The sequence below is a fragment of the Ceratotherium simum genome, chromosome 22 (genome assembly GCF_057802395.1).
Source record: "Ceratotherium simum simum isolate JZ-2026a chromosome 22, ASM5780239v1, whole genome shotgun sequence".
In the NCBI taxonomy this organism is placed as follows: Eukaryota; Metazoa; Chordata; class Mammalia; order Perissodactyla; family Rhinocerotidae; genus Ceratotherium; species Ceratotherium simum.
In genome coordinates, this window is record NC_141921.1 from 43,201,817 (window position 1) to 43,222,796 (window position 20,980).

General features: G+C 40.9%; 1 protein-coding gene across 3 annotated transcripts in view; it reads right to left on the reverse strand.

The window, feature by feature from the left end:
- Positions 1 to 18,954, reverse strand: part of KIF1B (kinesin family member 1B) — a 143,248-nt gene extending 124,294 nt beyond the window's left edge. Inside the window, exons 1-2 of one of the 3 annotated variants that reach the window (XM_087446840.1) lie at positions 18,808 to 18,954; positions 2,729 to 2,909 (exon numbers count right to left, since the gene is read on the reverse strand). In XM_087446840.1, coding sequence (XP_087302966.1) covers positions 2,729 to 2,834 — 106 coding nt within the window. In that variant the 5' untranslated portion in view covers positions 2,835 to 2,909; positions 18,808 to 18,954. The remainder of the gene's footprint in view (positions 1 to 2,728; positions 2,910 to 18,807) is intronic. The other 2 variants (XM_087446838.1, XM_087446839.1) reach the window with 2 other exon arrangements.
- Between the last annotated feature and the right edge of the window lie 2,026 nt (positions 18,955 to 20,980).

Below are 20,980 nucleotides of genomic sequence, written 5' to 3' on the forward strand. Positions count from 1 at the left end.
TTAAGCCCAATGGTTTTTTTTTAAAAACAAGCCATTAATACTTTCTAAACATAGCAAGCAGTTGACTTAAAATCTCTCACTAAAAAATTATTTGAATTACATATTAGTCAAATTACTAAGAAATTGCCATACAAAATAGAAAACAAATAGAAAACATTACAAAAATGCCAAAAATTCTAGACGAAAAAGTCTCTCATATAATTAGATAATTAGCTTTCCAAGAACAAACACCTTTCAAAGGAATCAAAACTATCCCAAACCCTCTGAGCCATGACAAAGTAGCTATAAAACTAACCCTACTTTTTCCGAGGCTGATTCATCTAATGAGGATTTTTGTTTCAGTAGCCTAATGTTAATTTAAAAGTCACATATTTCTCCTGCTGAATATCTATATGCAGAGAGGCAATGTATCATGGCCGGATGAGGGTCAGGAGTACCAATATCCAGTCATAACACTAATAAGTTCTAATAAGCTATAATTCTGAAATTGTCCCCCAAAATACTGGATGTTTAGTTTAAATCCTATTTATTCCTCAAAGTCCAGCTGAAATGCCCTATCATCGATGAATCTTACATGTGCCCTTTGCCAAACTCACATCTGCACTTTTTAAAAACCCTTTTTATGGCAATTATCACTTTGATCACTTTTACTTTAAGTGTATTGAGGTTATTTTAGTATGTCTTGTCTCTCCTACCACAAACTTTAAAAACTCCTATGGTACATACACAACTGTGATCCCTACAGACTCACATTACAGCAGACTCTCAAAAGAGGAAGGGAAAGAAAGGAAGGACAAGGCACAGCAGAGCCACTCAGCCTGTTATCCAGAAAGGTTTTGGACAAAATGTGATAGAAAAACCACTGGTAGTTCAGCACTGAGTTTAAGGTGGTCCACAGACTGGTTTTCACAGGACTAGTACAATATACCCAGGCCTAGTCTAACAAAATTACTACTTTTTTTTTGGAGAAGAAGAAGATTGGCCCTGAGCTAACATTTGTTGCCAATCTTCCTCATTTTTTCCTCCCCAAATCCCCAGTAGATAGTTGTATGTCATAGTTGTACATCCTTCTAGTTGCTCTATATGGGACACCGTCTCAGCATGGCTTGATGAGCGGTATGCAGGTCCGCACCCAGGATCCGAACCGGAGAAACCAGGGCCGCCAAAGGGGAGCGCGCAAACCCAACCACTACACCACCGGGTCGGCCCCTGAAATTACTACTTTTAATAAAAAACAGGCATTTCTATTTCATCAAAAGACACAGCAATATTTTCAATAATTCTGGAGAGATTTTTGTGAGAGATAAGCAAGAACAGATAAACAGAACTTATATCTTCACAAACTCCAAACTTTATGGCCCTATTCGCAAAAGGAGTTCAACTAGGAATATTATTTTCTTCTTCAGTTTGCTAGCCCTTTTTCTTTTACAGTTATTCATAGGATATAATTCATAGTTATCACTGGCATAACCGACAGAGAAACGTAAAATACAATGGTACAGCAGTTTAGACTCCTACTTTTGAATCTTTTTTAAAAAAATAGATTGTTGCAACTCCTATTTACCAAGTTCAGAGAAATGTATAAGCAACAGAAAGTTCAAAGTTGTATGTGAGGAATCTGAAAAAAAAAAAAATGTCGAACTCATAGTAACAGAGAATAGAAGGGTGATTACCAGACGCTGGGGGGTAGAGGACAAGGGGAGATATTGATCAAAAGGTACAAATTTTCAGTTATAAGATGAGTCCTAATGACCTAGAGACCTAATGTAAAGCATGGTGACTATAGTTAATAGTAACGTTTACTGAAAATCTGCTGAGAGGAGATGTCAAGTGTTCTTACCACACACAAAAAAATGGTAACTGAGAGGTGATGAATATGTTAATTAGTTTGATTGTGGTAATCACTTCACAATATATACATATATCAAAACATCACATTGTGCACCTTAAATATATAATTTTATCTCCCACTGGTAGAATCCTCTACACAGAACACTGGCAAATGGCCCACAAATAGATGAGATCAGAATGGTTTACCTAACAATTCAGCATTAACTTGAGTCTGAAAGAGTGAGGATTCTGCTTTATCACAAAGTTATAGGTTTCAAAATGGTAGAACCTACCACTATTTTAAGTATTAATTTGCCTACAGATCCATTTCAAGTAATTATTCATGCAAACACAAAGGAAACCAGTTTAAGTCATTTTTCACCTAAGTAATTATATAGAGAAACAAGCTAGGAAACAATTAGAACTGCTAATTTTAGTAATAATTTATAAGTTTACTACCTACTATAGCGATATCTGTTGTTCAATTCAAAGAACCATTGTAAGGAAGAAGAGTAAGTGTTAACACCATCTTGGCAAGCTCAAGCGCTATTTAAAATCAAGAAAGAAAAATCATCTTGGAGCCTCAACAGGTACATTTCATGTCATCATTTAGTAAAAATCACTGCTTACACCTTTATTATCATTAAGATTTCAACTTAACACTAGCTAAAAAATTAGTTCAGTTCTCCAGGGATTTCTCAACTGCGAAGAACAAAATAAACAGTCCATATTTCAATATGCTACAGCAAATATCACAGGGGGAAAGCATTCAATGGATCACTCAGAATAGCAAAGTTCAAATCGTTAATATCCAGATGTTCATTTATTCTGATCACAGCAAGAAGGAAAAAGAAGGACAGGAAGGTGAGATATAATAGATACAAAACAATATACTCACTTGTCGAGTTGCCTTGCATCTGAATGATGCACTTGGACTCTTTGCTGGTCTCTCGAGAATTGAAGGGCCGCACACGGACAGCCACCTTCACTGAGGCTCCCGACATTCTGATGGTCTTGTTATATATATGCAGTCCAGAAAGAAAGAATCAAATCTTCTTTTGAAGTTATATTCAAGTTTCCTTTAAAAAGAAAAAAATTCCATACAGGGTAGTCATAATTAAAGAACGCATGGGCTAACTTGAGCTAAGAGCTATTATCTTATATCTTAGTACTATTTTTGTTTCCATTTCCAAAAACCTCATCCCTTTTCTTCCCCATAAATCTCATATTCTCAACAGTAAATTACCAAATAGAAATTAAAGGCTGAAATTTGTTTTCCTATTCCACTATCTCTTTATCATACCTAAAAAGTCCCTACACTTAATAATAAAAACATAACTGCAAAGTAACATGCATCTTTCTTGCTCTGTTTTCCCTGATCAATCTTGAGTAATACACGAAAAACACAAAATGTTTATTTGTTAAAGAGAGCTCCTTACACAAGTAACTTCCTATCTGTAAAACGACTTGCTACTTTGACTTATTACTTTTCTTTAAAGAAACTTCTGAACCTTCTATTCTTTAATTACAGCTTGAAACATTCAGTTACGTGATATATAATTAAACAGCAAAGGACAAAGATAAGCTCTAGCTAGCTCCTTTAACTTCTAAGTATCCAGGGGTTCCTTTAACTTTGATGAACCCTTTCATATGTATCTCATGTGACCTCAAAACCATCCTGTACAACAAGCAGAGAAGGTTCCAAGAGACTCAGGTTCTATCCTCTGATGTGCCACTGGCTCACAGCAGAATCAAATCACTAGATTACACTACTGAATGAAGCCAGAGGAAGAAATGTTAACATTTTTCAGAGGAATAGTTTCCCTCCCAACAGAACAAAACAAACACTGTTCTGTTGAAAAGAACCCACATCAGTAATTTCCATAAGAAACAACAAATCTCAATCTGTACTCTATCCATTATATCAACATCTTCAAGAAGAACCAAACAAAAGAAAAAACTAAAGAAGAAAAATACTTATGAGTCCAATTACCAGGGAACCCCAACAGAACTTAAATTCTACCAATTTTTTTCCACATAATTAAGTAGAGATTAGGAATGCTAACCTCCAGCTACAGAACTACTAACGCTTTCCACAGGAAAAGGAATAAATAACTAAGTAAATATCTAAATAATTAAATATCTAAATAATTAATTAACTAAATAAATAAAACCCAAAAAGCCACTCTCTACCTCATTACCCTATTTTAGTTTCTTAATAGCACCACCACTATTTGAAATTCTTGTTTTTTGGAACATGTCTACTGTCAGTCTCTCACAACAACAGGATGCTCAGAGATCTTGTTTGCTAGCACTTAGAACAGCACCTGATGCAAGAGCTCAGTATACGACTGTTGAAGGAATGAGTTAATGAATTATATTTCCCAGTTGTGAGAATTATCTGTTCAAGTCCTTTGCCTGGTTTACCATTTTTTTGTTTCAAATAATTATAATATTTATTGATACTCATCTTTTTATATTTGCTGCTGTGTTTGTTCCAGTCTGTTTTCCATTTTATTTTATATTAAACAGATTGTTCTTTTTTAAATATATCAAATATTTATTGTGATCACATTTATCAAATGAAAGCTTAGAGTTATTAACTGTCCCAATCAATATTGTATGACCTGTAGTCACTAGGTTGAGTACTTTGCCAAAAGAGAGTGAATGTAGCATTCAGAAAAAGCAAGACAGAGAACACATTTCAACCCCCCAGGGTTCACTTTGATATACAGCCATTATCTCAACATTCAACATGTCCCATTATCTTCTCCAAACTAGCAATCTCTGCCAATCTTCCCTTTCTACGTGGCCCCATACCTTAAATCTTGGTGTCATCTTTGTTTCTTTATCTTTGAATCCTTTTATTAGTTTTAACATTATTAATGAAATACTATATGAAAACTTTTGAAACAAATTTGCATTTTTCTATCCCTTCCTTCCTCTTATTCCCAATACTATTACCCTAATCCCTGTCCTTACTACTTCATGCCTAGCATACTTGCAATAGTGAAACTGATCCTTGAGCTTTTAGTTTTAATCCAATAGTCCTTAAATACAGTTGCACAAAAGAAACCACATAGGGGTCTTCTGAAAAGCAAATGAGCCTAGACTCCCCCAGCTTGGTATTCAATGGTTTTGAAATAGACCCCAGGTATGGGGTTCTTTTTTCCATTTTCCAAAGATTTTGTTGCAAATCTCCAGCTGAGAACCCTGCTTTATGCAACTGTGAACCCTGCTGCAATATTAACCTTTCTAAAGCATGACTTTCAATTTCACTTCCAGACTCAAGAACCTTCTCTTATCCCTCAGTGTTCACAAGATCAAGACCAAAGTCAAGGTACTCTGTTCCAGTCAAGCTCCTTTACTATCCCACACATGTTCTTCCACACCTCCTAATAATTTCTCCCCTATAATGGGCATATGAATTTTCATTTTCTCCTCTATTTGATGGCCCAGTTCCACTCTTACCTCTTTCAAAATGACTACTCAAACATCCCAGGAATCACTGGTATTTCCTATAGTACTTACAGCCCCAAACACATTATGAGAACACCGCTGAGAGTCACCACATGACTGCACCCTCTCTTGTATTATTCTTTAATAGTTTCTCAAACTGAAAATCCTTTTCCTTCAAAAATCTCTTTGAACCTGGGTTCCCTGAAAAAATTCCAAGTCTGGGCAAGAAATTTCAAAATGATCCTGGGACATTTTAGTGTGACCACAAGCAAAAGAATCTATCAAAGACGGGGCGGGCCCGGTGGCGTAGCGGTTAAGTGCTCGTGCTCCGCTGCGGCAGCCCGGCGTTCGGATCCCGGGCGCGCACCTAACACACCACTCGTCAAGTCATGCTGTGGTGGTGTCCCATATAAAGTGGAGGAAGACGGGCATGGATGTTAGCCCAGGGCCAGTCTTCCTCAGCAAAAAGAGGAGGACTGGTAGATGTTAGCTCAGGGCTGATCTTCCTCACACACACACAAAAAACGTATATCAAAGATGAATGGGGTGATGGCAAAAGGACACAGATGCCAACTGGAAGGGATTCCCACTGGCCAAAGATGAGATAATTAGAGCATAAAAACACATACATACTGCAAATAGATTGAAAAATATCAAATACATAAATTCATGAGTTCATAATGATACTTTTAAAAACCTCATTATTCTGAAAACTGGCAAATAAAACAAAAGAATTAAGCATACATCCAGTTTGTATATCCTGTATAAACTATACTCCAGATAGTCGATAATGGCAAATTCTTCTTTACAGAAAAATTCCAGCTAATAATGTAGAAGAAAGGACAGAATTACCCTGTCACCATTTTCCAGTCCTACTGGTATAAAGGCTCTCTGCAACAATCATCACTAGCTACTAAAAAAGCCTTAGATGAAAGGTTGGTTGATGTGGGAACATCATATCGTATGGATTAGGCTGACAACATCTGACCCAAATATGACCAATCTTAACTTACTAAAAGTGGGACACGTAGGTGGTCTGTGCCTCCTGATGTGCTACAACAGGAAATACACAGCACCATCTAGTAAGTATTCTTATTCTATCCCCTGTGGGAGATAAAAATTGGCCACCCTGAAATATCTCTCTTTACCTTGATTATTTTCTCTGATGGACATTTGACCTCCCCCAAACTGCCTAAAGAATTTAATATAGAAGACCTGTTCCAGGAAGGAGTTACTGTCATCTGATGGCTGTTATATAATGTAAAATAGATGTTACAATAGGAAAGGTACCAACAAGCCCCTCTTATCAAAATTCTGTCTCTTCCGGCCCACATTCTCTAGGTGGCCCTGCAAGGAGTTGCCAGACAAACATTTACATTTATAAGGGAAATCTCCATTTGTAAAGGTATCTCCCTCTCTGGGGGGAAGTGGGGATGGCCTCTCTAGAAACTTATCAGTGTGGAGGATAAGGCCTTAAATCTACATACCCTTGATTACCGTGATTTCTGTCTCCCTCCCCACCCCCAACATCCTCCTTTGTCTTTAGCTGAAGATGGTATTTAAGATGAGAATCTCTGGATTGTGTTGAGAAACTCAGTTTCCCTGGTTTCTCCCATGTATACATGTTATTAAACTTGGTATTATTTTCTTCTGCTAACCTATCCTTTAATTATTTGGCCAGCCATAAGAACATTAAGGGAAAGGGTGGAGGGGGATTCTCCCTCTTCCCCGACACCCCTTAAAGAAAAACTGAATAGAATTAAACCTCAAATCTAGCTACCAGTTTACAGGACATATAGGGAGCAAAGAAATAATTTAAATGACACCTAAAAGATGCAATCAGCCAAACCCAGAAGATGAAAAAATCTATAGGTCATGTCACCCAGTTTCTTCAAATAAATAGCATAAATTGGGGAGGGCGGGTTAAAAGAGACTTGTGATAGTTATCAACTAAATGCAATGACTTTTTAATCAAGAAAATCTGTAAAAAGACTTTTTTAGATCATCAGATAAGTCTGAACATAGACTGGGCATCAAATGATATTAAGGAATTTATTAGGGAAGACAGAAGAAATAAGCTTGTCAACATGTGGACCATTATTGAATATTATAGATATTTAAATAAAAAAATAAAACCTTCTTCTTTTGTGTTCTATAAAGGGCCTACCAAAGTGCTGAATGCTGCTGAATGACCTACAAACAGACAACAAAGGCTGAAACCCTCTTGCTGGGTTTTAGATATAAAGTACTACGCATTTGTAACTAGGAACCAAAACACTATCATCTCTAATATCTAATGTCCCACACACATATACTTTTCAATAGGCTGTTCGACTCCTCTACCTAGTTATCCTGTCAGCATTTCACTCAACCCAATACAACCAAAGCCAAAATATCTCTTCCACCTCTTTTCTATTTCTTTTAATGTGCTCACCATTCTCCTGTTCCCACAAAGGCCAAAAAGCTTGCTTCCTCTATCCATCTAACCAAATGCCAAATTACAAAGCTTCTTCTACCTATAGAATTTCTCTTTCCATTTCTATCACCACCATCCCTTTTAGGCCTTCAATACTTCTCACTCAATGCTCTTAACCTTCTTAACCACTTTCTCATTCTTCCTCCTACTCCAACTCTACTACACAACACTGCCATTTTCATCTACTCCATCCATACTACACAATACTGCCAGATTCATCTTCCTGAAGCACAGGTCTGTTCATATGATTGTCCACTTAAAAATCCTCCAAGTCTCTCAACTGTCTACCAAGTAATGTCTGAACTTCCCACACTAGCATTCAGTGTGTTCTGCAACATAAACCACCTATTTTTACAAGCCCACAAAACACTGCCTTCCATCTACATTCCTTAACCACCCACACCACAGGGCTTCCTGAAAGCATCTCATATTTTTCTGTCCGTGTCTTTGCTCCCTCCAATGTTCCCTCTACCCACTGTGTCCTTCCTCCTCTCCTGTTCTCAAAATCCAATTTATTCTCATATGCTACCTATCTCTAAAGCCTTCATAGATTCTCCCCACCTCCCAACCAAATGGAAATCCTTCTCCATTTAATACTTCTCAATTTACTGACCTTACCCAGGGTAGAATAAGTTATTTGCCTTTTTTTTAATCTCTGCTGTAGATTTTAAGTTCCTTGAGGACAAGAACAGAATCTTAGTCTTGTTTCTAATCCCCTACATCACAGGATCTTGAATATAGTAGTTAAAATATTTTGGTTGAATTCCTAGTTACTGTGTGTCAACAACTTGATGTTTGAATGGTATTAATAAAAAACATAAGTTGTTCCAAAATAGAGGCAGGTCATTGATCAAAAGAAGAAAGGATAAAATTAATTTCAAATTCCTTCCTAATTAAAAAATCTAACAGTCATTCTTTTCTGGACGTGATACACACATTTTAAAATTACTTTCTCAAAACAACCTAAACCTAAATACATATATATATTTTTTCTGATTTAACTGTCCCATGATAAAATCATCTTCACAAGTGAGTTAAAATTTTATAAGTAATAGGAAACTAAGTGGACTATAAAAAGTGTTACTTTGTTACTTTCCTACTACTATAAACAATATCTCTTTTATAACAGATATCCATCAAAGAATTAGCTTCAAAACTTCTTAGTCATTTAAAAAAATTACCAATTATATAAATCTGAAATCAAGCTTAAATTCCAGTGAGAAATAATAATGACGGAATACTTTTAAGAAGTTATAGGAAAACAATACTTCTTATAATTAGCATAAAAATACATTTTCCAAGTTTTGAAAAGCCAAAGGAAGAAAGGCAGGTAGGAAACGCAACCATACATACTCTAAATCACTTAGCCTCAGTTCTAGACTGTTCCTCTACCCAGTTTTCCTTCCTTATGACATACAATTAGAAGCATTAGGAAAGCGGAATGGAGCAAAAATTCCAGAAGCATTAACTAACAATAAAGGGATAATAAAACACTCAGGTCTAATTCACTTGAATTTTCCTAAATTTTTGCCCAATTGCTTAACTTTGATCTTGTGCAATTCTCACTTGCCCTTAGAAGTACCCTGGATTATTAGGAGCTTAAGAAGACAACTAATTCTTAAATTGACCTTTCAGCAAAGTGAATAAACAGGAAAAAAATAATAGTAGTTTTTTGGTTGGTTTGGTTTTTTTGTTTTGTTTTTTATTTATTTTTTTATTTTATTATTTTTTTTTAATTTTATTATTTATTTATTTATTTATTTTTTTGTGAGGAAGATCAGCCCTGAGCTAACATCCATGCTAATCCTCCTCTTTTTGCTGAGGAAGACCGGCTCTGTGCTAACATCTATTGCCAATCTTCCTCCTTTTTTTCCCCCAAAGCCCCAGTAGATAGTTGTATGTCATAGTTGCACATCCTTCTAGTTGCTGTATGTGGGACGCGGCCTCAGCATGGCCGGCGAAGCGGCGCGTCGGTGCGCGCCCGGGATCCGAACCCAGGCCGCCAGCAGCGGAGCGCGCACTTAACCGCTAAGCCACGGGGCTGGCCCAGTTGCTTTGTTTTTGTAGTACCTCTTTTCTATAGAAAACAGCCAGGATTAAACTCCTAAAACAGAAGTCAGTTCATGTCATTCCCTTTCCTTAAAAACTTTCAATTGGGCCTCCACAATCCAACCTCCTTCCCTGGTCTGTTTTCAATGCCCAGCTTTAAGCCTTCTTCTCCACCACACACCTTCTTACTACACCAAACATGAGATTCCTGGAAGCTCAATATCCCTTCTCAACCTATTGCAAGTACATATCTTTCAAGGTCAAAGACGAGGTCAAATGTCACCATAAGGCAGTTAAGTCATACATTCCCTTAACATCCCTCTTTCTGAGCCAAAGTCATACCTTCTTTCTCTTTGCTGCCTAAAAATGTGTTGATTCCTCATTTTTCTACTTATTTCATTCTGCCTTAGGTTGCAATTAGTAGTTCACTTAACTCTCACACATTGATACTTTATTCAGTACATGTTTGTCACAACTGAAAATAGAATTTAACCAAGAAATTCAGTCTTTTGTGTGTGAGGAAGATTAGCCCTGAGCTAACATCTGTTGCCAATCCTCTTTTTTTTTGTTTTTGTTTTTGTTTTTGCTGAGGAAGACTGGCACTGGGCTAACATCCGTGCCCATCTTCCTCTACTTTATATGTGGGATGCCTGCCACAGCATGGCTTGATAAGTGGTGCATAGGTCTGCGCCCAGGATCTGAACCCACGAACCCCAGGCAGCCAAAGCAGAGCATGCGAACTTAACCACTATGCCACCAGGCCAGCCCCAGAAATTCAGTCTTTTAAATTCAATATTTATATAATCTGCAATACAGCACCAAATTTACAATATCAACAAGCAGTCTATTTAAATCTTTTCCACTGAATTACATTTTAAAGAATGAATTATAACTTAAAGAATGAGTGGGTACCCAAAAGTAAATATCTGTAACTAGTGAGCCCATTTTGAGATGCTATGAAAATTTCCTTGTTATTAAAAATTTTGCATCTCTCAGTCCAATACTTTCCATGAGGACCAAACAGGTCTTAAGACCCAATACTGTGTCACTGACCATGGCTATATTGATAAAATGGCCCCAAAACAGGTAAGAATTTATTTTTGTGTGTGTATGAACTACCTGTCTATTCCGGGTCTTCGATTCTATGGATAAAAATCAGCCATGAGCCAAGCTGTGAAAGCTCAAAGTGGATCACACGTTAGAAAACTTTCCGCATTCTAACCCAATACCAAGAATCAGACTGCACAGGAAGAGTCTCCTGACAGATCAGATTTTCAGTCTTAAATAGGGCTAAACCAGCTCGGTCAGGCTCCCCAACTGTTTTCTTTTAACCACTATCTATAATACCCCGATACAATTTTTAGATTTATTAGACACATGTCCTCCTCCCATTGCAATTAAGAAATCAAGGATTCTCCTTTTCACTGGTGACAGATTTTAGTCTCATAAACCAACAGGTGCATCAAGAAACAACAACAAACTATACCCATTGCATTTCAAAAAAAAAAAAAAAAAGAAACAACAGCTCCTATGGCCTACAGCTTAAAATAAACTATTCTAAATAAAAGAGGTTTTTTTCATTTTTTCTTTTCTTTCAAATTTTGGATAGTTAATACTAAACTCTATCTAGTAAGTCAATTCATTCTAATATCTGAAGCCACATCCTATAATGTTATTTTGAGATTTTATTTATTTATTTTTCCCCCAAAGCCCCAGTAGACAGTCGTATGTCATAGCTGCACATCCTTCTAGTTGCTGTATGTGGGACTCAGCCTCAGGATGGACGGAGAAGTGGTGCCTCGGTGCGCGCCCGGGATCCGAACCCGGGCCGCCAGCATCGGAGCGCGCGCACTTAACCACCAAGCCACGGGGCCGGCCCATATAATGTTATTTTGGCAGACCCACTGGGAACTCTGCCCCTCAAATCCCAACATTCCCCTGAAGTTCTTCCATTGTCAAAGTGGATGACAACACCTACTCCTGGAATTGTCCAGGCTAAAAAGAACTCAGCTCAACTATGGTATAGAGACGGTAAGTTTCAATCAGAGGTTAATTCAAATTTGTTATGAGTCAAGCTTCTTTGTTTCTGAAATCTGCCCTTGACCACACCTTTGCAGCTAACTGCCTGGGAGGTAGCTCACTATCTGGGCAAGAATCCAGGTCATACTTTTTCATGTGTCAACAATGTGTCAATCCTGCCACATGATAATCCGGTACCCAAAGTTTAATAGGTATGCTTTCATTTAGATGACAACACAGAATACAAGTACTCCATGCTCTCACCAGAGTTAAACAACGAGTTTTCTGCTGGAATACTCAGATTTATCTTTATATACAGTTAAATACCTGAACCACATTAGTCATATTCTTCATAGAAAAGACTTTAGTTACATTTTAAGGTTTTATTCTCAGTTTGGAAAGCAGGTGGATTACTTTTTTTAAAAAGGTCTTTGAAGAACATTTCATTTTTTTGTTGAAAACACTTAGTATGTACACCCTTGTACCAGGATGTCGATAACACTTTTCTCTTAGAATTTCTTTAGAATTTATTACCAGGAAAAAAGCTTCTCTTGATGAACCAGTAGGCTTTCTTGTACCAGAATGAAAACTGTATAACTTATCTTTCTCTTTTTACCTTGACTTCCAAAAGTTTCAAAACTAAATTACAATAACCACATTACACAAACTGCTGCAATTTGTATATTTACTTTTTTCTCCTTTTACATAGATTTTTGTTTCCTATGTATATTTTAACAGCCTCACTGTATATATGGTATTTGTAGTAAGCTGCTCAACTCCTTTTTAGAAGTGGTTTTTGTTGTTAGTGCTGTCGAGTCGACTCCAACTCCTAGTGACCCTGTGTACAGCAGAGCGGAACCCTGCCCAGTCTTTTTGCACCATCCTCTCACCTTCCAGCGCTCTATCAGACAATGCTTTGCTGCTATTCATAGAGTTTTCATGGCCAATTTTTTCGGAAATGGGTGGCCAAGTCCTTCTTCGTAGTCTTAGTCTGGAAGCTCCACTGAAACCTGTCCACCATGGGTGACGTTGCTGGTATTTGAAATCCCAGTGACACAGCTTTCAGCATCACAGCAGCACACAGCCACCACAGTGTGACAACCAAAAGATGGATGGTGTGGCTCCCTGACCAAGAAACGAACACAGGCCATGGCAGTGCGAGAGCCAAATCTTAACCACTAGACCACCAAGGGTGGCTTTAGAGCAGTAAGTGGTATAAATTATAAATAAATAAAACTTTCTTGTAATAGCCTATTCTGCTATTTATTTCAACATTGGAAATATGCTATGTAGTCAAAATTCTAGTATCTAAAAACAAATAAAGTAAGCCTTCAAAAATTTGTGTTGAATGAATTTGATAGCTGTTGAGTGGCCAGAAAAGCAGGCGACCTAGGAGACTGAAACCAGCCCCACCAAAACAGAAGCAGACAAAAGTTCAACGAAGGAGGGAGTAAAGTGAGCAATACTTCCAATACTGCAAAGGTGTGAAGCGGGCCCCCTGGTTTCAGCAACAAAGGGCTAGAAATCAGAGCAAGAGCAGTGTCAGTGAAGTAGCAGGTCACTGAAGCCAGTCTGTGGTGGGTTGGGGAGTAATTTGGAGGCAAGGAAGCGGAAATGCAAGTATCCTCAAAGCTTCCCGAACCTGGCCGCGAGGGGCAGGAGAGAGACAGCTAAGAGGGAACAGGAAGGAAGGAGGGCTTTTTCTCTCCTCTCATCCCTTTTTTTTAATAGAAAAGACTTGCATGTTTCTATATTTTATTCAGCAGTTGTTTATTAGCTGCCTATGATGTGACAGGCAGTCCCAGGAGTCTGGGATAAATCAATAAACAAAACAGATAATTTTGCCATGGAGGAGCTTAAATTCTAGTAGAAAGAGAGGGGATATTAAAATAATAAATAAGTTATGCAGAACGTTAGGTGTTACTAAGCATTATGAGGGAAGGAAAGTACTGCAAAGTCAGGGGGCTCAGGAGTCGGGAGCGAAGGAGTGTTGTGCAGCTGCATAAATGAGGTCAGGCTAGGCCTGTGGAGGTGGTGAGGTTTAAACAAAGACTTGAAGGAGGTGAAGGAGTAGGCCAAGCAGATTTCAGGGGAAAAGTGTTCCAAGCAGAAAAAAGAGTCAGAGCAAAGGTCCTAAGGTGAGACTGTACCTGCTGTGTTCAACGAACTGTGGGGAAACAGTCAGCGCAAGAGGAAAAGAGGAGTAACCAATACAGCAAGTCCCTCAAGATTAGAAGGCAGTTGATATCCAAAACACAGGCCAAGGGATTAGCTGAAGCCAAGGAGAGCAACCTTTCCTCCAAGACTGGAGGAAAGAGGATAAGAAACAAGGCAAAGAAGTTTATAAGTAGAGGAAGGGGAAGCTGAGGGAGTTCATGCCTTTTTTTTTTTTTTTTCCTGTGAGGGGGTAGGTAAGGTTTAATGCCAAGCATGGGGCAGGGGGAGGCTTGAGTAAAGTGGTCAAGATTTTAGAAAAGCCACTGTGAACAGGGGAGGAAACTGAGTGGAATTGCTTCAACAGACACCAAAGACAGACTCAGGGGAGACCTAAGACTACACATTAATTATGGCACTAATTCCCAGCATTATGGGAGGTTCCTCCACGACAGAAAGTAAAAATAGAGGGTATGGATGGTAGGAATGATGCAAGCTGGCATCTGCATAGTGGGTTTTGCAGAAAAAGAAAGAAGAATTAAAAACTGCAAATGCTAGTAAGAAAATAGCTGAGGCAATGCACCCCAGAAGTCACAGCATAGAAAAGGAAGACAAAGAAGTAAAATCTAGAAGAGCCTGATGGATCAGGAGACTTGAAGTGGGTGAACACACGGAGAGAGACTACGCAAGTGAGACCTGTAAATTATCAGAGTTTAAGATCTGAAGGTGAATTTGAGATTTGAAGATAGATCTGAAGGTGATGACATGTTAGAAGATGTGGCCACAATACTGAGTTACTCAAACAGAATAAAGCTGACGTTTACTTGAGCTGAAGTCAAAGAATTTTAAGGGCAAGGATAACTGCAAAGGAAGTTCAGCATAGTGGTTACTTAGTACTTCTAGTGACCTTGGGGAAGTCACTTAGCCTCTGTCTCTGTTTCTTCATCTATAAAACGGAGATGATAGCATTTACTTTATAAAGATGGTTGTTATAAGGTTGTTATGAGGATTAAATTAGTGAATAAATGTAAAGTGCTTAGAAAAGAGCCTGACACACAGAGCTCCATATGAGTACCCTATTTTATCATTGTTGCTGCTGTTGTTATTATTTACACAGTCACTGACAGCTACCAGGATGACGTCAGAAATTTAGATGGAAGGGAGAAGTAAGCCAAATATCAAAGTCATCAAATAGAACAACAGAAGAGGATAGTATAGTTAAATGACATGCTTTGGCATAAACAATGTGATATTAAATATAAAAAATATTTTTAAATCCATCAGACATTTACAATTTTGTTACTTAAAACATGTACAAATAACCACAAAACAATCATAAAAGTACCAAATGAATTATTAGATAATAAGTATTATATGGCAACACAAATGGGAAAAAGACTGACTAAAAATCATGGAAACCACCATAGCGGTACACTAAATTGTATTAAAACAGAAAGGAGCTGGAGTTAACCTTATCTTAGCATATCTATATATAACTGGCAAAGCGTAAGTTCCTTGAGAGTGAAGAACTAAATGTCTACACGAACTCTCAATTAACTGGTAACGAACGTCGTAAAAGTGAGCACAAACGAATCACTGGGCCACTAACCAAAAAGTCCAACTCAGAGAAAAGTCCAAGGCACCTTTTGCAGGTTTTTCCTATCATAGTCACATCTGTTTCATTTGTCTTCTATACTGATGAACTGCATGAAAAAAGTTCTAAAACTTCTAAAACTATGTTTATTCATTCACACTCTTTTATGGACTCCAGAAATTCACCACTATGTTCCAACAAGGCCATCTTTCAAAGAGACCTACATGAAGTAGACATGCTACACTCTTCACTTCAGAGCCTTGTGAAATTATATCCTATCAGTTCACAAGACCAAAGAGATATGCTGATGCCTGGAAAAGACCTGCTGTGATTAGCAGCCTGGGAAGCCGTTTACAAACAAGAAGGCAGGGGGCCCACTGTTGTCTTTTACTTTGTATCCAGGACAAGACCACAGCAGGGAAATGGGCTAGAAAGCTTTGGCCTTGGAGAGACTATGTTGGCACACTTCTTGGGAGTTTATTCCCTGCAAAAATTCAAAGCGGGAAAGAAGAAAGAAAGAAAAAAGGAAAACTGCGTTCACATCCGGTCTTGAAAAGGAAAAACAGTCTGTTCTAAGCAGAAGCTGTACTTAATTGGATAAATTTTAGGAAAACATTCATCAGAGCAGAGCTGCACAGATTCATAAAATCTTGCCTACGAATCAGATTCACAATTAGGTCTGATTTTACCAAATGCTGAAATTATATTCAACCACAATTCCTCAGATCTTTTTACTAATAAAGCAACTGAAAATTTTTTAACTTAGAAATATTTCTTAGGGGCGGCCCCGTGGCTTAGCGGTTGAGTGCTCGCGCTCCGCTGCTGGCGGCCCGGGTTCGGATCCCGGGCACGCACCGCTTCTCCGGCCATGCTGAGGCCGCATCCCACATACAGCAACTAGAAGGATGTGCAACTATGGCGTACAACTATCTACTGGGGCTTTGGGGGAAAAAATAAATGAATAAAAATTAAAAAAAAAAAAAAGAAATATTTCTTAATTGGGGCACAGAACTTTAAAATCGATATTCTGTATTTCTCTCATATTAACGTAATACAAAAAACACTAGTTTCGGTTGAAGCCATTTTTTTTTTTTTTTTTGAAACCTGAAAACACCATTTATTTAATTTTGCACAAAATCTCTCAATTTGACATAACATAACCAACACCACGTCCCAAACATAACCAACACCACGTCCCACATTGACAAAAAGCCCATCACCGAATGAAAACTTCCCTGAGAGGGATCCATCTATCCTAGTACACCTACAGTGTCCCAAACAGCTAGTTGTGCCATTCGTCTCATGTTAAGGAACCACCACCCTGGCCTGGGGGAGGGTCCACTTTTCTTTGACCAAACCCCTCAGGCCACACAGCAGCCACAGTGGCACTTGGCCTTCTGGTGCCGGGCCTTCGGTTGAAGCCATTTTTGATTAAACAAGTTTTAAAAGGAAAGCTTAATGATTAAAAAATGTTACGACTTTTCTTAGAAAATATCTGAAATTTTTAAGCCATTCAACTTAAGAAGTTATAGGAATTTATTAAGAAATGGAGTTTGAAATGAAAGCAAAGGGCACAAAGAGGGTGGGACAGCTACTCTCCAGGTCCTGTCCACATCTAGGATGTAGGAAAAGACAGATTTCGCTGAATTCAGTTACTGATTATTTCCAGATCTGCTTTACAATGCCAACATGTGTGCAATCTACATATTCCATCCTTAAAGGGTACACTAACAATTCCACTTGCCTCAAAATTCAACAACCATACCAAGTTAATTAGAAAGCATCATCTCACCTCTTGGAGGAGAACACAAGCTAAGATTTTATTATCACTAAGCTAAGCTAACGAAATGCCAGCCTTTAAATAAAATATCCACCATGATATCACTTCTTAAGAGCTATTCAAATCCAATCACCTTACTTTCCTTAGGCTCTGATACAGCTGTAACACAAAGCAACATGGTCAGTGTCGGCAGAACAGCTGCCTAGAACAGTAAGAGATATGTGAGCAAGGGATCCGTTGACAACCTAATTTCAGCTACCTCGAGATTCCACAAAGATGACAACCCGCGTCCTCAGAAATACTGCAGCAAGCCTCTGCCACTGTCAAAATATCCCAGTTTACTTAATCTCTGCATGTTGCACTACTTTGAAAATCTATCCATCCAACGCAATGTACTAACTCGAGGCCTCCATACTAGTAAACCGGCTTTAGCAATCCTCGGATCTGCCTATGTACATGTAAGGCATCATCAGGCCTTCTGTGTCCATAGCACTGGCCACAGAAGATAAATACAGAAACACAGTATTTCACGCCAACAAGAATGGAATCTTTTAGGCACTTTACCTTGGAAGCTCATTTAGCAATTTACCAAGGAGAAAAAGTAACTCGCAAGTTCAATCCTGGTTTCAGGGCCGGGAATGTTTTGTGTTGCATGAACAATGACTAGCTTGCTCGAGCAGCCTCCCAACCCCCACGACTTGGCTTCTGGTGCGGCCAGTCACCCTGAAAGCTGCCAGGGCTGTCACTCGGTGCCTTCCAGAAACCGGACTTGGCTCCTAAAGGATTTGTCAGATCATCCTCCCAATATGGCTGCCAGAGTAATCCTGGGCTGCTGAACGCCGAGACCACACCAGCCCTCCTCCCAGCTGGCCAGCATCCAACAAGCCCCCTCCTTTCCGTCGCGCTCCCCTCTCCAGTCCTTGCGCCATCGGCTGCCCCCCTGCCACGCGATGCCCTTTCCTACCTTCATCTGGCAAAAGGGCACAACCACATTCCTAGCCGAAGCCCCGATGCCAACCATAATGGGGGAGAGGGGATGGGGACATAAGAAAGGGTGGCTTCAAAACCGAGCGCCGCCGTGTCCACAGAGCTGCAGTGTGCGCAGACAGCCAGGGAAACGGACAGGCAGCGGCGGGTCTGCTGACCGCCGGGCACGGCCGGAGCCTGGCCGCTCAGGGGAACCGGAGCTGGTGCAGGGCAATGCGGGGGACCCAGCAGGCCGCTGGACCCAAGCCCGGGGCTCGCTGCCGGCCCAGGGAGGGTCCCGCGCCCCGCCCGCCCGCGGCCCGGTGCGGCAGCGCCCTCAGCGCCCGCGGCCCCCGCCCTGCCCGGCGCTTCCTCCGGCCGCACCCCGCCCGGACCCCGGCCCGGCCGCCCCCCCGCCCAGGGCGCCCCCCTCCCGAGCCCGGCGGCGCCGCGCCAACCGCCGCCCGCCGCCCACCTTACCTCAGCCGCGCTGCGGGCCACGGGCGGGCGGGCCGGGTCAGCAGGCGCCGCGGCGCGCGGGGACCTGGGGGGCCCGGCACCGACGCTCCTCAGCGCGAGCAGCGGCCCCCGCGAGCCACAGGACGCCGCTCCGCAGTCCCATCACGCAGCGGCCCGGCCCCGCATCGAGGGCCGCGGCGGGCGGAGGGCGCGGGAGCCCGGGGCGCGGCGACGGGCCGGCGGCGGCAGCTGCGGCGGGCGGGGCTCGGCTCGGACTCTCGCTGGCGCCTCCCAGGACCGACGCCGTCAGACTGCCCCGCGTCGGTCCTCGCGAAGCTCCTCCCGCAGCCGCAGGCGCCGGACACCGCCCCGAGCCCTGCTGCCGCGCGTCCCCTCGGCCCTCCCCGGCGCCAGCGATTGACACGGGCAGCGACCAATCGGGACACAGAGCTCGGGGCGGCCGGCCAATCGCAGGGGGAGCCGGAGAGGGGCTGCGGCGAGGAGCTGCGGAGACGCCGGAGCGCCCCCTGGTGGCCCCGAAGCCGGCGCGGGTGCGAGGGTGCGGGGTGGGCGAACAGGGCGCCCAGAGGCCCCTCCCGGGTGACCCCCGAAGGGCGTCAGCCGGCAGCAGCCGTGCCTAGCCAACCCGATGATCCGCCTTGTAAGGGGACAAAGCTTGGCTAAGTGGGGCGGGACGGGGCGGGGCGGGACCGGAGGGATCCCGACGCCTGCGGAGGAGCTGAGATGAATGTGGGAGGCGGCCGAGAGCGGAGTCATTGTCCGCTTGGGAAACATCTCACACGTTGAAGCCGCGGAACACGGCGCGGTCGGAATTGAAACACGCTAAGGGATGAGTACTATCCCGCAGAAAGCGTCCAGGCCTATTCTTATCGAGCCTGATCACAACACCTCCTACACGCCACCTTGGGAAAAAAGGCGGAATGAGTAATGGAAAAGCATGACTTAGTGGGCATTCAACTTGTCTCTTTGGGAGACCGAGTAAGGGCCATGAGCGGAGGAACAAAATGCTTTGTATCGCCCCTGAGTTAATGAACCGAGCTGCCCTCTGGGAGATGCCCTTGAAGGAGGGTTATTGGAATTCAGAAACCTGGAGAACACCAGCGCTCTAGTGGCGATTTTTAAAAATTAGATTTAGATTCAGCTCAAAAGAAAAAGCCCACAGCTGTTCATGAGCGGTCCAATTCAGTACTTAGTAAAATAGAATATTCAACGGTAATATGTGCAATTATCATGCCAAGCACCGTTATTTTATGATTGTGAAATGATTTTCTATGTACTAGCAAGAACTGAAAGTAAAATCGGATTTTTCCCCCTAAATTCAATATGTACAGTATTGGATGTAAAAAGCCTTACTTATAAGCATAGACACTAAAACATCAGAATTAATTTTCTACACTAGTGATTTTGGAAAATCTCCACCCCAACTAAAGTCCCCATACTCTCCATCCGGTCAACATTTATTGAACATTTAGAATTTAAACTCCATCTACCTGCAAAAGGATTTGATATAGCTTACACTGAATCATACCAGCAAAACTGTATAGCATTAAAATAGGAGTAAAATTAATAACAATAAAAAAGTAATAAAGGGCTATATGGAGGGAGGCTGTATGAATAAGGGGAGCACAGAGAAAGAAAAGCAATATTAAAAAACAGAATCAAGGGAATGTACTACCATTGAGCACAAAACCCAGCTCTTAGCTTCCTGAAGGCCAAGACAAAAATGAAACTACCATGGGTTAAACAGAAACTCATTGATTCATCAGTAGACATGAACTTTTTCCTAGGTTGGAGCTCTTTGCAGAAGTACTATGATAAGCACCATGGAGAGTTACAAACACCTGGATGGTAGTTAATATTGTTTGAACGCTCGATGGAGCTCAAACTAAAAAGGATCTAAAACAGTGAAAGGAATGTGGTAGTAATCAGCACTAGACAAATTAAGCAAAGGCACCCAGAGAAAGGTCAATAGAGGCAGATAAGGCTGTTCTAGGTTTCAAAGCCAAAATAGCCGGCCCTGGATAAGCCTTTTGCCCCTCTGACAGATGAAGTCACTCTGCAGAGCCATTTAGTTACTCAGATTACAGATTTTATACAAAGGCACCTCTTAAAAATTGTAAAGTACTAGAAAATTGAATTAAGCCATGGCCGGGTAGAGTTATCCCTGGAATGC